This window comes from Stegodyphus dumicola, chromosome 1 (genome assembly GCF_044657685.1).
Source record: "Stegodyphus dumicola isolate Sdum_Otavi_A_Nest chromosome 1, ASM4465768v1".
Taxonomy (NCBI): domain Eukaryota; kingdom Metazoa; phylum Arthropoda; class Arachnida; order Araneae; family Eresidae; genus Stegodyphus; species Stegodyphus dumicola.
Window position 1 is genome coordinate 195,952,852 of NC_140768.1, and position 17,977 is coordinate 195,970,828.

Consider the following 17,977-nt stretch of genomic DNA (forward strand, 5'->3'; position numbering starts at 1 on the left):
CTTATGTGTATCTGCATTTTTAACAATGAATATAATTAGGACAACATATTGTCCTGTCTCACAGATGACCACTTAGAATCCAGTGCAGGTTTAGCAGTTAGTTATTATATACCGAGATATTCAAGATTGGTAGAGAGTATGTGGACTAAAGGCCTGATTCAATTGAAACAACGATGATTGCTCAAACAGGGATAATTGCATCCAGCATTAGTGATCACTTTTGAAAACAAGTGATTTTTCGTATTCATTTGAAACACTTTCCTACCAGTCGAATTTGTAGGGGTTGCCAGAGGTTGCTTGATGCGCGTTGCTGTTTATCACCATTAGATGTGCAGGCTGACTCCTTGTAATTGTTCTGTAGGGTTGCAGTTCAGGTTTGGTGTGCCCTCTTTGGCTTTTCAGTGCTATTGTTTCAAAGTTTTATCCATGAAAAGTCTTCAAAGGGTATCATTTTATTTTAATTCCGTTATGAAAACAGCTAACCTAAAAGACACATTCCATTCACCTAAATCACATACATGTGAAAAATCTAGGTTACGTAAGTTTGACATGCATACTGAAAAAAAGTGATTCAAAAGACCTTTTAAAGCAAAAGAAAAGAAAAATGCACCTAGTTCTATTAACAACTCAAAAAATGCAATGTAATATATTCTAAAAGGAAAATTATATAATACATAATGATGTAAATTACATATATTTAATGAATACATAAAACTCTATAATGAATAATATTCATAACTATATAATAAATGCCAACACATATCACATCATGTTACATAACACTGCTATGAAAGAAAGAATTTTTAATTAGAAACATACCTTCTATATTTATTTGATAACATAGAAGAGTAAAACATAAAGATGACAAGAAGTTATGAAAACAAGTTATGCAACTTAAGAAACAGTAAGAAGCCTTTTAAGTTATTGCAATATCATAAGATAATTAGGAATTAAATATCATTTTTTCATTCTTTTACATCAGTAATAAGTTTTTCATTAAAAACTTTAGCAGTGAATGCCAAAACAGATTTATTATTGGCACCTCTAATGCAAGGTCACACAAAAATAAACTTGATTTAGCAAATTTTGAAAAGTAAAATACAGTATACATTAAAATCAAAAGTAGTAAATTACACTAATGTATATTATTAAATTATTTTAATTACACATTAAAAAATTGTCTGAATTAAATTAAGAATAAGTGACTAAGCTTGTACAGCATTTTAAAACATATTTTATGTTGATACGTTGGAAATAAATTGACAGAAATTGCAGTTAAATGAAAGAGCTGGAAATATAGTCTACATGATGTGTAAAATATGTTCAAAATTATTCGTTAAATATCTAAATTTATGCTTATCTTCTTCAAAATGAATATAAATATGATGTATTTATGTTACTTTAAGGGAAACATTATATAATACATAATTTTAATCATATTATCCAATGTTTACTCTTTTTTTTTTTTTTTTTTTTACATTGGAGGGCCAATTGACAGATTTGGCGACAATATAATAGGGTCAAAAAATAACATATAATTTTAAACCATGAATCCCGCATTTATTTATTATTATTTAAAATTTAAATAAAAAGTGCACTTCATAGTTATAATCACACACAAAATCGGAATCAAATGTAAAATATAATTCTTTAAACTGTATCCATTCAAGATAATAACAATAAAAAAAATCACATCAGCATCTACTTATTGCCGTCGGTATCTGTGTATTGACTATACAGATACATTCTGATATTCATTTTGTACATATAAATCAATTTGTCATTAATTAGCAATATTTAAATGATAATACACATTTCGCTGAAACATGAGCATTTATTTTTTTAACAATTATGAAAACATATGAAGCTGACCTTAATTCAAAAGTGCACGGTCTTGTGCTTGGAATCCATTCCAATAGACAAGAATTAATTACTCATTTTCTTTGTGTTTCTTCATTTCCCGGGAAACAGAACATACTAAAGTTATTTCTGGAACGATATGAATAGTTTGATGAAGTGCATCCACGCATATTTCTCGGAATTGGGCCGCAATCCATCAACACAAATGTAAACAACACAACTCTAAATCAGTGTTCACTAGCAACAAGTGCCCTTAATTTGGATACAACACAGATGATGAGTCGGCTCCTCTTGCTAGGATCCTTATACACCCTATACTTTGACATAAATTGCTGCTCACTCAGTAGATCTAAAACATTTTCTTTAGCAAACTTGAATTCTGTCCTTGTGAAAGCACAAACACAGCCGCCATATTGATTAGATCGTTTTTCGCCACGTAATGATGGGTTCGGAGCGATCGCTACGAAAACGATGGATCACAAGCTCAGAGTGATCGTTGTGTTTCAATTGAATACCAAAACAGAAAGATCAATCACAACTGATGACGTATCACAACTAATGATCACTAAATGTTTCAATTGAATGATTTCTTCAGTCTTCTAATTATAACTACAAGAACTAACTTTAGATGAAAATGATTTATTTTTAATGTATTTTGAATTGTTTGATAAGAAATGCATTATTTGAAATTATTATATTAGTATATTGCATGTTGCTTTAAACACGGTTTTAAAAGAGTAGGTTTTTTTTAGGTAAGGTAAGTACATATTCCGTATTTATTAATAAGTTATAATAAATATTGTAGACCTTTTTTATAGCTCGCCACACCTACACCACTGGGTGGACTGCAACACCTTGAAAAATTTAGAAGTAGCCCATTCCTTGGAAAAGTCTGCCCACCCGTGCTTTAGGAATAAGAAATTATTTTTTATGGTATAAAGTCATTGTTTCACACAAAAGTTTAAAAATTCATGACATCTTTAAACTGAAGTAATCTAGATTTACAAATAATACGGACTGATGATTTAATATTTGAGTCTATAAAAACTTTTAAGATTATCTACAGATTTGACCTGAGTACTTTTTCTAAGAACTGACAGTATTTCTCAAAAAAATCGATTACATCTTCCCATTTAGGTAATTTGGAAGTTTCCAATGATATTTCAAAAAGTTTTCTTGTCTCTTTGTCATTCTTGTTAAGCATAATATTTATAATAATAATATTAGTACATAATTTATCTAATTCAAAATCTAAAGCTTTTAGAACTCTTTTATGTTTCATTACTTTATGAACTAGAAATTGCAGTTCAGCTGCAAATTCGTGAGATATGTTTTCTAGATTTATAAGCTCAATAGGAGGCTTAACAAATAGCCTCATGTATTCATAGCATTCTTCTAGTGCTTCAAAAAGTGAACTAAAAGTATCCTCAGTAGTTTGTGTTTGATTATTATTCCAACTAATGCCAGCTTCAAATAAAATAATTTATATGAGTCATCAAGTTGATTATTGGAAGATATCAAGGAATTAAACTGAGCCTTAAAATTATGCCATTCTTCGACATTAGCAGAAAACATTTTAAGAGGAATATGTCAGTTTCATTTTTGCATTATTATGAGATGCAGTACTTAAATTAAAATTATCTCTGAAATAAGCTTTAAACTATAATAGCCATACCTACAAATTTTCTACATCTTGTTCCATTTCATGTATTTCCTGCAGGTCTTCTACTGATAAAATTTCAAAATATTGAGTTCAGTTTTTTTTTTTTTTTTTTTTTTAGTGATTATTGTATTATCTTTTTTTTTAATGTTTTTATCACTAACATAATTTGTGAGTCTGGTAATTTTTTACTTCATAGCTCTAACTCTTTCATACCTTCAATTGTATATTATCAGTAAACACTAACTACAAGAAGGTTCAACTCACTCACAGTAAATCCATAGGTCATGTGGACCAAAATCATTGTAGGATTTTAAAAAATTCCCAAATGATTACAAAACATTTTCTTTCCAATTAAGATATGTACAATTTAAAGCATCTTATTTATTTGAAGCAAAGCTATCACTGTAGCCATCAGTTACTTGAAGACAAGTATGATCACAATAGCTCGAATTAAGCTAAATGCTCAGCAGTATGAAAAAACAATAAAATTGACAACCATGAATTTGTGAGGAACTGGCTGCATATAGCTGGCTCTCGTATAGTTTTCAAAGTGTAAATACCTGTAGTTTCCTGTAAGTTGATTAGAGATCTTAAGATTTAATTTCATTTTGCATTTAAATTAATTCTTTGAGTATTTTATTTAACCATGTTTTAGTGATACAGTCAAATACCAAAAATCCGCCGACCTGAAATCCGCGTTGCTTCTCAGAATATAAACATTCAGTTTATAGGTTCCGGAAACCGCAACATTAGAGTATGAAATATCGAAGAAAAAAATACTTACCGAATAATTACGTCATAATTACCAAATAATAATGAGTCAAAACAGAAATACTATACATAAAATTATTGATATAAAAAAGTTAAAAGAAATACGATAAATTAATTAAGATAAGTTTTTTTCCTCTAATCTGCATCGAGGTTAAAAGCAGACGATTCACTCAACTCTTTGTTCAAGCTCACGATTCATGTTGTATTTTCTGAGCTTTGTTATTTCATTTCATGAAATTGTTTAGTACTGCCTTTTTTTTATCCGGATATTTTGTGGATAAATTAAGAATATTTTAAATTTCAGCCCTTTTTAACACAATGACAGATAAGAAACACACTCATGATTTTACTGCTTGCAACGTTGAAAGACGTAAACACGTTGCGTTACGTAAAAACGCAAATTCTGCAAAAGATGGAAGCAGGTGCTACTCCTCGATTTATAGCAGAATGGTATGGAATTGCGACACAATTGTGTATGATATACGGAAAAATAAAGAAAAGCTGTTGAAATTTTACAGCAACAGTAATTCTAACACCGGAATCCGAAACCGGAAATCTTTGCATGAGGCGAAATCGGCAAACCTCGATGCTGTGTACATATAATACAATGAATAATATAATCAATTTATATATGTAATAATAATTTAATGCATATAATAAATTATTGCAATAATGTATATAATAATTTAATTAAATGTATCTAATATGCCTTATTCATTTTGCACTTTTAGTCCAAATATTATGCTTTATCTTTTCTGTCCTGAAATCCGCAAAATCCTAAAATCTGCACAACCTCTGGCTTTGCGGATTTCTGGTATTCTACTGTACTTGTTTTAACTTTGTTATGTTATGAAAATTTTAACAAATTACTCACATTCAGCTCTCTGATATAAGGACATGTGACTTGGAGCTTGTTACATGGGACACTATAAAATTTGTCTGAAAATAAAATTTTGTACAACGTATAACCATTGTTAGGCGGCAGATAGTGTAATCTACATGTCCAGGTTCTGTTGTAGGTCATGCAGTTATTCATTTCGTATTTAAGTGGTACAGTCAAATACCGAAAATCCACCGATCTGAAATTCGCTTTACCTCTCAAAATATAAACATTCAGTTTAAAGGTTCCGGAAACCACAACATTGAGTACGAAGTATCGAAGAAAAAATATTTACTGAATAATGACATCATAATTACCGAATAATAATGAGTCATAGCGGAAATAACAAATTATTGACAGCATGATAAAAGTTTTCTCCTCTAATCTGCATCAAGGTAAGAAAGCAGACGATTCACCCAACTCTTCTTTCAAGTTCGTGATTCACATTGTTGTGTTTTCTAAGCTTTGTTATTTTATGAGATTATTTAGTGCCGTCTTTTTTTTAGCCGGATATTTTGTGGGCAAATTAAGAATATTTTAAATTTCAGGCCTTTTTAATACAGTAACAGATAAGAAACGCACTCATGATTTTATTGCTTGTAACGTTGAAAAACGTAAACACGTTGCATTGACAGTAATGCAAAAAGTGCAAAAGATGGAAATAAGTGCATTTTATAGCAGAATCATATGGAATTGCAATATGATTGTGTATGATATATGGAAAAATTAAGAAAAGCTGTTGAAATTTTACAGCAATGGTGATTCTAACACCGGAATCCAAAACCGGAAATCTTTGCATGAGTTGAAATCGGCAAACCTCGATGCTGTGTATATATAATACAATGAATAATATAATCAATTTATATAAGTAATAATAATTTAACACATATAATAAGTTATTGCAATAATGTATATAATAGTTTAATTAAATGTATCTAATATGCCTTATTTATTTTACACTTTTAGTCTGAATATTATGATTTATCTTTTCTGTCCTGAAATCTGCACAACCTCTGGTCCCAAGCTTTGCGGATTTCTGAACATCTACTGTACTGCTTAAAATTTTCTCTTTGGTTTCACTTTAAAAAATATTCAAGTATTGTTTAGTTTATGTAAAAATATATATATATATATGGTTGTTCACTTACTTTGTGAAATGTATAAAATGTGAATTCATCTGATAATATAATCACAATTTGTGTTAAAAGCAAATATACTTATAAAAATTTATATTTAATTTTGTGAAAAATCTCATTATTATTTTTTTAGCTGTATTCTGAGAATTGAATAGTATGAATTACTAGTATTTAATAAATGCAAGTCTCAAATACTTATTTATGAACTGCTTATACTTTATGATAGACATATATATATGTCTATATTTTATAAATTATGAAATATATTTATTTTTTAGTATAAGCAAGGTGTATCTAGCTCTGGCAAAGAAGTTGGGTTAGCATACATCAATTTTGCTCGTAACAGCATGGAGCAATTGAGGCAGAAGGTTACTGATGAGCTCTGGGTTCTTGGTTTATTTGAGGTGAGTATAACTAATCATAAAAAACACTAATACATTTTTACTGATTAATTGAGAGTTCCTTTTGTTTTGGTACTTTTCTTCTGTTTCATGCATGCAAAAAGAATGTGAGAGGGGAATTAAAGCAATTAATCTATATGGAACAATATTTCTTCTGTTTATTTACTGTTTGGAATATCAAATCACTTTTTTTTCATATGCATTCAAGCTTCAGTAATTTGAAAATTTGGATAAGGGAAACTTATGGTTTTCTGTAGAAGCTAAATTTATTAAAAACATTTTTTTTTTTTTTTTTACAAACTGAATTTTTCTTTCCTAAAATATTCAATAATCAAATTTCTTTAAAATAATCCTAAAATTTTCTATATATTTCTTTCTCAATAATTAAAAAATATTACTGTAGAATCCCTTTTAACCAGCAGCAGCAGGGTCACTTGAGTTCCAAGTAATAGGTTTTTCTAGATAATTGAATGTATATTTCTAGAACTTGCTGATATTTTGTGATATTGTCTGAAAAAACTGCAGTGTAGCAAGTCTATAGATAGTGTTTTTGATCTCTCAGCTAAAATTAAATAAACAATATTGAAAATTGTAATTTTTTTAATTTAAAAACATTTTAAATTTTAGATTTTTACATTTTAGATTTCAGAAAAATAAAAAAAAAAAAATTTAAATTACCATATATTAGAAACTCAATATAGCAGAGAGTGGTTACTTGCATGCATGAGAATAAATAATACACAACATACCTGTTGGGAGTTTGGAACACAAGTAAAGTTTTATTGGAGTACACAGTTATAGAAGAATAAAAAACAGTGGCGCCATCTATGGGCCAAGAACATATTTAAAGCTAACCTTTTTTACACTCCACTTTAGGTTTAAATACATTGAGAAATTACATCAGCACACATACATATAATAAAACATTAAATTACATTGGTCTTCATTTTAAACCCATCATTTTTGCACACATTTCATGTTTTGCACTGTTTACATTTTTTGTCAAAAAGTCTGCAATCATATCATTAGTAGTCTTATATTGTATGTCAATGTGCTTAAGTTTCACAGCTTCTCGCACGAAATGATGTTGTATATCAGTATGCTTTGACCTACCATGATACACACTATTTTTGCTGAGATTAATAGCACTGTTGTTATTGCAGTATAATAATACTGGCTTTGCAGTAATAATCCCAAGTTCTTTAACAATTTTGTTGAGCCATATGGCTTCTTTAGTAGCTGCAGAAAGAGCCATATATTCGGCTTCTGTTGTACTAGTTGCAATGGTTGGTTTACGCTTACTACACCATGACACCGCACCACCTCCGATGAGGAAAACATATCCAGTGGTTGATCGTCGATCCCCAGCATCACCTCCATGGTTTGAGTCGCTGTAACCAAGGACGTCAGCACTATAGTCCTTTGAAAAAGACAATGTAGCATCTGTAGTGGCTCGAAGATACCGCATCATGCGCTTGACAGCATTCCAGTGAACCCTTGCCGGATTATTGGAGAACTGGCTAAGGAAATTCACAGCATAAGTTATATCTGGCCGTGTTGCTTGAGCTGCATAAAGAAGACTCCCAATGGCAGCCTGATAAGGAACAGGTAGCTTTTGTTCCTTACTAGTTGGTATCTGCAGTTTAGATAACACTTGATTTTGGTCTAATGGTGTTTTTACACCACGAGATTCATGCATATTATATTTGCAAAGTATACTCTCTACATACTGAGTTTGACTAAGGCTAATGGACCCTTTAGTTCTATCTCGTTCAATTTTAATTCCTAAGCAATAATTTGCTGGTCCCAAGTCTTTCATTTCAAATTTTTCTTTAAGTTGTTGTTTTACTCAATTTTTAAGTTCTATGTTATTACTAAAAATGAGTAAGTCATCAACATAAATAGTAACAATAACAAGATCTTTATTTTCATTTATTTTAATATAGACACAACTATCAAAAGAACTTTGCCTCAGTCCCATTTCTATTAAACCCTTTTCGAACAGTTGGTACCATAGTCTACCACTCTGCTTTAAACCATCTAATGCTTTGTTTAATTTTAGGACCTTTCCCTTTAAGTTTTGCTTGTAAAATTCTCTGAAACCGTCTGGAATTTTCATATAAATGTCTTCATTTAGAGTTCCCTGTACAAAAGCCATTACAGCATCCATTTGGTCAATTTCCCAATCATATATAGCCGCATAAGCTAATAAAACTCTTAATGTTACGTATCGGACAACTGGTGCAAATGTTTCAGTATAATCTATTCCCTCAATCTGAGAATAGCCCTTAGCAACTAAATGTGTTTTATATCTTTCAATCTTGCCTACTGAATTACATTTAATTTTGAAAACCCATTTACAATCTACAATGTTCTTATCATAAGGTTTATCTGTTATTTCCCATGTTTTGTTTTTAATATGGCCTAATATAGTCTCACATATAGAATCCTTCCAATGGTTTGCATCATTGCCCCTTAATGCTTCATCAATGGTTTTCGGTTCAGAATACATACCATTTGTTGCTGCTGCCAAAGCTTTAACAAAGCACATTCGATCTAAATTTGGCATTGGCATTTCTGGCATCCCGTATGTGTCATAGTCCGTATAACTATTTGGGAATCTAAGTTTTCTGTTTCTAGTCAATGTAGGTAGCTCATCAACTACACTACTGTTGTCATGGCTATCATTTTGAGCAGTATTATGTTCATCGTGATTAGATTTAATACTAGCATTAACTAATTCATGATCAGACTGAGTATTATCATTAACCATCCCTTTCAATTCACTGTTCTGATCATCAGCTATTGCATTCTCAGTATCTGAAAATGTCGTAATCACGCTCCCACTGAATGAGGATTCATCATAGAATTTTGGCATATTACTTGCCTTTTTGTAGTTCATTTCATTTTCCAAAAATTGTACATCTCGTGCATTTATTATTTCATAAGTTTTGGGATCTATTAATCGATAGCCTTTTCTATCCTGACAATACCCAACAAGCATTAATTCCTTTGCTTTTATATCCCACTTTTTACGTTTTTGTTTTGGAATGTGAGCAAATGCACGACATCCAAATACTCACAAGTATTCTAAATTTGGCTTATCCCCATACCATTTTTCATAAGGGGTCATACCTGCAACTGCAATAGTTGGAGATATATTTTTACAGTGATTTGCAGTTTGCACTGCTTCAGCCCAATAATTTTGATCAAGGTGAGCATCCACCAACATTGATCGTGCTCACTCTACAAGAGTTCTGTTGCTACGTTCAGCTACACCCATTTGCTGTGGTGTAAATGGAATAGATTTTTGATGCTGAATTCCATTTGATGCTAAATAGTTATCCATCTCATTGTTTACATACTCAGTACCATTATTTGAGTGTAAGATTTTGATTGATTTGCCAGTTTGCCTTTCAACAAATGCTTGAAATATTTTGAATTTTTCAAAAACTTCAGATTTATTTTTCAAAAAATAAACAAAAGTCATTCACGACAAATCATCAATAAAACTAGTAAAGTAGCGAGAACCACCAATTGATGTAACATTCATAGGCCCACACAGGTCACTGTGTACTATGCCTAATAACTCTTTTGCATGCTTAGCTTTTCCCTTGGGAAATGGTTGTCTATGCATTTTGCCTTTAATGCATGACACACAATTTAACAATTTTCCGTTAAATGTAAAACCTTCAACCATATCTTTTAATCTGGTCATTCCTCCTTTACTTAAATGGCCCACTCTTTTATGTAATAATTTATTTGAAATATTTTTATCAGTAATTAAAGCCCACTCATTACATAAATCAAGAGAATACAAATTATCTCCCATACTTGTTCCAGTAGCAACTAAATGTTTACCATCATACACAAAACATCTTTCACTTGTAAAAGTACTAACCATTCCAAATACTTTATTTAAATACTTAATGGACAGCAAATTGGCTGTTAACTTCGGAACGTGTAAAACATTACTAAAAGTTACAGATTCCCTTTTTTTTATTTCTAGATAAGAGGAAAGTTATTTTACCCTTACCCTCTACTTCTATTACTGAACTTCCTGTTTTTATTTGATGAATACTAGCATCCTGATAATCATCTAATAATTCTTTATGTGGAGTCATGTGGTAAGAAGCACAAGAATCCATGTACCAAATATTGGGATCTGGATTAGAATTAGCTACACTAATTTCCACTACATAAGCTTCTTCCCCTTTTTTATGTTTTAATCCAACATTAGACTTTTTGTTAAACTTGTTTTCATTATATCTAACCTTTTTGAGAGGTGACTTCTGACAATCGGAGCTTTTGTGGCCAAACAAATTGCATTTAAAACATTTTCCTTTAAAGTACCTTTTGCCTCCAATATTTTTATTAACAAATGCATATTCCTTACTTTCATTGACTAGGGGTATTGAATCTTCGGCTAACAAGCGATTTTTAACATTGTCAACTGTTATTGCCTCACAATTTTTCAAAGCCATTATAAGAGGTTCAAACCTATCAGGTAAATTAGCTAAAATTATTCCTGCAATTAATTCTTCATCAGGTTTAACACCAGTAGATTTTAACTGCTGATAAGCTGAAATGGCCCTATGTAAATAGTCAGACATATCCTTACAATCAGTATAACGGGTATTCACTAATGTTTTAATTATTGAAACCTTTCTTGTGATTCCCTTATCCTCATATGTTTCAGCTAATACTTTCCAAGCTTCCTTTCCACTTGTTAAATCCCTTATATCATTGAAAATAATTTCACTTACCCCTTCAACTATATATGACAGAGCTTTGGTATCCTTTACTGGATCTTCTTTTGAACCCTCTACATAAGCCCATAAATCTAATTTAATAAGATGCATTTTCATGGAAAATTTCCAATCCATGTAATTTTCCCTTCCACTCAATTGTTTGTGACTAAATGAACCTTCTCCCCCCTGGCATTTTTCCTTTTTTTAACTTTAATCAACAAGAGACAAAAAATTATAATTTGAGATAAATTCAAATAAATTTTCTATTGAATTAATTTTATTCTCAAAGAAACATTTGCCCAAATAATTAACAGTCAAAAATATTTGTACTAGTTAAGCTTTTGCAACCGTGTGCTTTGGCTAACCCTAACATAACCATGTGGTCAATTTTGGTTAAAGTAATTCTAAAAATTTACAAATAGAATTAAATAAACAAAAAAAACTAGTCATTAGATTACTTATCCTCATTTCTTAATCTGGCCTGGGCCCATAACCTATTAGGAACTCAATATAGCAGAGAGTGGTTACCAACGACTTCATATAACAGATAGACAGCTCACCTACAGAGAGTTTGTCTGCTAGGATGTCTCCAACATATACCACGTGACTAATGCTCTTGGCGCTCTTGGGGAGTGATAGCTTAGACTGTTCATCGTCAGTTTGGCCCGCTTTTGATATGGCAGGTAGTACTTTTTATTTCCGTCTGCTAGCAGTCAGCAGACAACGGCCTCGAATTAGGTTGTTCGATTTTTTACAATTATATTTAGATATAACTTAACCCCTTTTTTCCTGAATATTTTATCTATATTTTTAATAATTGCTTTAAATTATTTGCACCATTGTTTAAGATGTTTAGGTTAAATAATTTTAGGAAGAAAATCTAAAATAAATAATAAAAAATTAAGATGGAAACTTTAATTTTGAATAACGTTAAAAAATTAATTGCACTACTGTTATAATATTTGAGAAGGTAAAAAAAATCTTGTTTAATTTTAATGCATTGCATCCTAAAGAGAAAAAGAAAATCACATTGTATTATATGTATTTATGCCATTGATTGTCTTTCTTTTCTTGAGATTATATTACTGGAACAAAATAATGCACTCTCTTTTCTTGAGATTATATTACTGGAACAAAATAATGCAATCTTAATTACTGATTTCCACACTCATGTGTATGTCATGGGGGGATCAATACATCTTATTAACTATAAAAATTATTTTATATTGAATATGTATCAAACGGTAACAAACTTCAACTCAGTATTTATTATTAGGATCAAAACGATATTACAGTTAAAAATTATTCTCTCACTCTCCTTTTTTTTTTTTTTTTTTTTTTTTTAATACTATTTAAAATATGGTAAGTTTTTCACATCGCATTTTTTCAATTACAATAAATTTCTAACAGCATCATAGATGAGACAGAATTATAATCCAGATTATTTTTATTTTAATTGATTTTATAGAAAATAATGATAAAGCATTGAGCTTTATAAAAGTAATCTGATTTTTAAAATAATGCTGTTTAACTGTTTATGTTCAATGTTGCATGAATCGAGATCTTTAGCTTTTTTTTTAACAAAGTAAACATATCGCACAATCTTTTCTCAATAATTTAATGCTAATACAGTCAAAAGTCGTTAATTCGGACACCCATAATTCGGAATGATCTATAATCCGGACATCAAAACTAAAAACTTTCTGCACATGCGCAGAGGCGTTCACGCGTGCGCGTAAGACCTTTTACGACTGCGCATATGAGTGTGCGCAAGTGCAGAATACGTTTTCGCGTGCGCATTTTATGTATAATGGACGTATAAGCTAAATAATTATCTATTTCAGTTAATGTTGATGATTGCGTTGTTCCTTAATTTTCGAATTGCATCCGGCTTATTATTTTTTGCAGACTGTAAGAGCAATTTTATAAAAGTAAGCTTAAACTTTCGATTATATCAAATAGAATTTCCGATATATATTTGTTAATATGTAAAGGATCTAAAGCGAAAGTATGTTTTGAAATCCGAAATCTGTTTATCAATTTCACGCTGCTTGGCGGCGGGCGCGTAATGAATTGGAAGTTGATTTGTCAGCACTATCTTTATCTTCAGCGCAGATGTTTTTATTTTATTTGGCTTATAATTCCTTACCAAATGTAGTATTTCATCTCGATATGCTCCGTCTTTGATATGATTTAAAACAAGTTCCTCGTCATTATAATTCGCTTCCGATAGCGAAGAAAAGTGACAGAGGTTATTAAAAACAAAAAAAATTTCGATTGACAAATTAGTCGGTGTTCTTGACACAGCAATTATAGGACTTGAACGGCGGAACTTTGTAACTGAACAAGAAATTATGTCTGTTTAATAGAATTAAAGAGAAAGTATTATCACATGAAACGAAGCAAAACTTAAACAACTTACATTGAAAGAAATGTGTAATAAAGTAAACAAATAAATATTAAGCTTTTTCTTTTTGCAACTTTTGATACCCTTTAGATCATAATTGTTCTTTATTTCATAAATTACGGTTTCATATTTTTAATTTTAGAATTTCTGCATGCCATCTTACGAGATTTAAACTGATGATCTATAATCCGGAATTGCCGAAGTCCCGACGAGTCCGGATTAACGACTTTTGACTGTAATAGGATTTAGGAACGGGGAAGACGGGCACACCACGCCTTTACCATTTGGTTAATTGGTTTAGCGCCGTGTCCCCACTACGTGATCCCAGTCGTTTATTGATATTAGCAAACAGATACATAATTTGAAATTAATACAAAATTTGCAATGACACATAATTGTAATGAATACATAATTTGCAATGATGCACAGTTTGGAAGGTTTAAAAAAAAAAAATGCATATGAACAGTAGGAGAGTACGGAACAAACAAACAAGTCATCTGTAAAAATACTAGGCTCAAATATGCAATAGTTAAACAAAAACATATACAAAGACAGAAAGTTGCATACAAAATAAAGAAGAATTTGCGGAAAAAGCTATACTTGCTGACTGAAACTATCCATATTGTCAACAATAACTATAGTACCGACAGAACTATATTATTGACTGAATGCGATATTTGCAGATCGACTAGAATTATTTACTGATAATGCTATACTTGCTGACTTAAGAATGAAATTAGCTAACATGAGACAAGAAACAATGATATTGAAATTGTGTACTAAATAAAAAGTAGATAGATTCTTACAACATGAGACAGATTTCAATGTAATTAGATTAACATATGCCATCAAATAAACATTTACAATTTCTGTTATAGTACAAAGGCTCACTATACATTACAATGCAACATACCAACATAATTTACTAATAATACTATACTGAATGAAGATACTTGTAAGCATGATACAATGATTAAGATAATGATTGTCTTATAGACAATCAACTTAATAAGAAAAGCTTACTATCGATAGAAGAGTACAGTACAATCAAACCAACGTGAGAAATATGTAAAGGCATAGCTTAAATATATATATATATATGTATGTATGTATATAAATAGATAAATAAAAATAAAAATAAAAATTTCTAACAAACCTGAAAAGGTGATAGATGGAGTTCGATACACACAAACTAACGTGATGCAGTCAAACTTATATTTCATTTGTTATTAACAGTCTAGCTACAAAAAGCAGATAGTACATGGTTAATATATTTCCTGAAAACCATTTAGATTAAACTTGACATAGGTCAAGCCCAATGCTGGAGACTTTCTCCATTACGCAATTTAGTTTGCGGATCAGGTGTCTTTGGTTAACTAAGAGTTTGCAAAATGCCTGACGATTTTGCGTAGGAAATCGTATGTGTAGGCCTTCTGTCAGGGGACAATTGGCTAAATAGTGCTCCGGAGAGCCGAGTTCACCACAACTGCAGACGTTGGTATCACTTATGCCAAAGCGTGCGAAGAATTCAGGAAAAGGTCCATGCCCCGAAATGTAACGGGAAAGATGGGTATTGCCACAGCAGCGATCTGTCGACACATATGAAAAATGGTAGAAAGTACGTCGACCGGTGAAGCTATTGTCCCATTCCTCTTGCCACTTACTAATTGCTCGAAGACGTAAAGTTCGCTTGAGAAAAGAATGTGGCCAAGGAATGGATATATTCTCATCAGCATCACCAGAAGCCGCCTCCTTGGCATAGGCATCTGCAAGTTCGTTACCATATTCTCCCACACGCGCTTTAACCCAAGCAATATGAATAGTGAAAGACGGAGAAGCACGTAAGTCCTGTTGAATGTCTCGTATAATTGGAGAGGAATGCTCAGGATTGCCAATGGCGTGGATGACAGAAAGGTTATCAGAATGGATTGTCGCTTGTGTTATATTCTGAGTCAGCAAGTAGCGGATAGTGCATGCTATCGCCACTGCTTCCCCTTGAAAAACACTATTCTGCATAGATAAATGTCCCTTCCAGTGGGCTAAAGGAAGATTATCACGAAAAGCAACAAAAGCGCTTCCTATGTTATCATCTGTCTTTGATCCATCAGTATATATCACGTGGCTTGAAGAATTACGAAACACTGATGGTGGAATATGGAGCCTAACTCCAACCCCATAGTCTGCTGGATGAATACTAAAAGGTTTCAGTTTTGCTTCATAGTCATCAGGCAAATAATGTTCTCCATCAAATGTGATAGGCCTGCGTAGTTCCACAAGTGACTGACGAACAGCCTCTTCCTCAGTTCTAATATGAAGAGGGAGTAGACCGGCTAGAACATTTAGTGAGTCCGAAGAAGTTGTAATATATGCCCGAGTTATACTCAGGGCAAAAGGGCGTTAGATGGTTGAAAGATGTTTGACTTTTCTCCCCTGCATGGGGAGTGCCCAAACAGCAGCGGCGTAAGTAACAATCTTTTCTGTGACAGTATTATATAGAATTTTTTGGATATGGTGGTTTAATCCCCATCGATATCCCTGAAGATAACGAAGCTGTTTGGCAATCATCTGTGTTCGTTTTTTAATGGACAGAATATGTGGGATCCAGGTTAACTTATCATCAATGATAACTCCCAAATATTTGATTTCTCTAAGGATTTGCAACCTGTGGCTATTGAGGACAAATCTTGGTCGCCTGACCAAGGGACCTCCTTTCTTAGGTACAAGAAGTACCTTGGATTTGTTTTCAGCAATAATCAATTTCAGATCATCACAATGCTGTTGAAAGAGTTGAAGAGACTCATTGCAATTTTGCTGTAAAACTTCGCGAGAATGTCCCCGGATAACAAGAGCCACATCATTGGCATACGCATATATATGCGTATGATCAGGCCAGGGAGCTTGAAGGATCTTATTAAAAGTGAGGTTCCAGAGTTGAGGACCTGCGCAAGAACCTTGCGGGCATCCTCTTGTCTGTACTTTTTCGATAATTCCCGCTGGATGTACTGCAATAAGACGTCTGTCTTGCAAATAATGTTCTAAAACTTTATAAATATTACTCGGACAATTGGAGTTTACCAGAGCTTGCTTAATAGCTACCCACCACATACTGTCGAATGCGCTTTTAAGATCTAAGCTGACTAATGCGGTGTGGTAGCCAGAGAATTTATTATTCAGGATGTCTTGTGTGATATCATGCAGTGCATGTAATGTAGATGAACCGGGCCGAAAGCCATATTGCCGAGAACTAATAATTTGGTGCTGATGTAGATGAAAATGCAGACGAGTCATCAGTATCTTCTCAAAAATTTTCCCAAGCGCTGGAAGTAGGCAAATGGGTCGAAATGAAGTAGCCTCAGTCGGGTTTCTATCCTTCTTTAAAAACAAGACAACCTGGCCTATTTTAAAAGACCTAGGAAAAGTACCAGTTGCTAATAACTTGTTGAAAAATATAACAAAAAATACTGGTGAGGCCAAGATAGCAGTTTTGACGATGGCATAGTCAATGCCATCCGGGCCTGGAGCTTTCCGTTTTGGCAAATGGGCAACAATGAATTTTAATTCTTTTAAAGTAATTTATTTGTCCGGAGACACAGTGGATGAGAGCTCTTCTTCAGATATCGATGAGTGATGGGAAGTACCCTCATAGAGATCAGACGGTCCAAAAACAGTATCCAAGATATGAGTCAGAGTATCTTTGGTAAAATCTTGTGAGGCTGTTGAGCCAAGAGGAAGAAATAATTGAGCAGTTTTGAATAATTTGCCTGTCATTATCTTATGATGAATCCCATATGTATCATGCGATTCGGTACAGAAGGCATGCCAGGAATTCAATTTCGCTTGTAAAATTGATCGTTTATATTTTGCTCTCTCCTGTTGATATAGAGGGAACGAAGTTGGTGGTAGATGCATTCGTCGCTCATATTTGATTCGCCGTCGTAAAGCACGGCATTTCTTCTGCTGGGAACGAAGTTCACTGTTCCACCATTGTATATTATTAAGCTTTTTGGCATGGCGTTGTGGTAAAAGATCATTACAGATTTGTTGAAGACCCTTCTGTAGAACAACCGTGAAATTCTCCAAATCAGCGCGAGTATTGGCTGAAGAAAGT

General features: G+C 32.3%; 1 protein-coding gene across 7 annotated transcripts in view; it reads left to right on the plus strand.

Annotated features, from left to right (window-relative positions):
* Cadps (calcium-dependent secretion activator 1) overlaps nucleotides 1-17,977 on the plus strand; it is a 295,482-nt gene that overhangs the window by 243,711 nt on the left and 33,794 nt on the right. For all 7 annotated transcript variants that reach the window (XM_085824507.1, XM_085824512.1, XM_085824515.1 and 4 more), the window contains one exon: nucleotides 6,589-6,714. In XM_085824507.1, coding sequence (XP_085680633.1) covers nucleotides 6,589-6,714 — 126 coding nt within the window. The remainder of the gene's footprint in view (nucleotides 1-6,588; nucleotides 6,715-17,977) is intronic.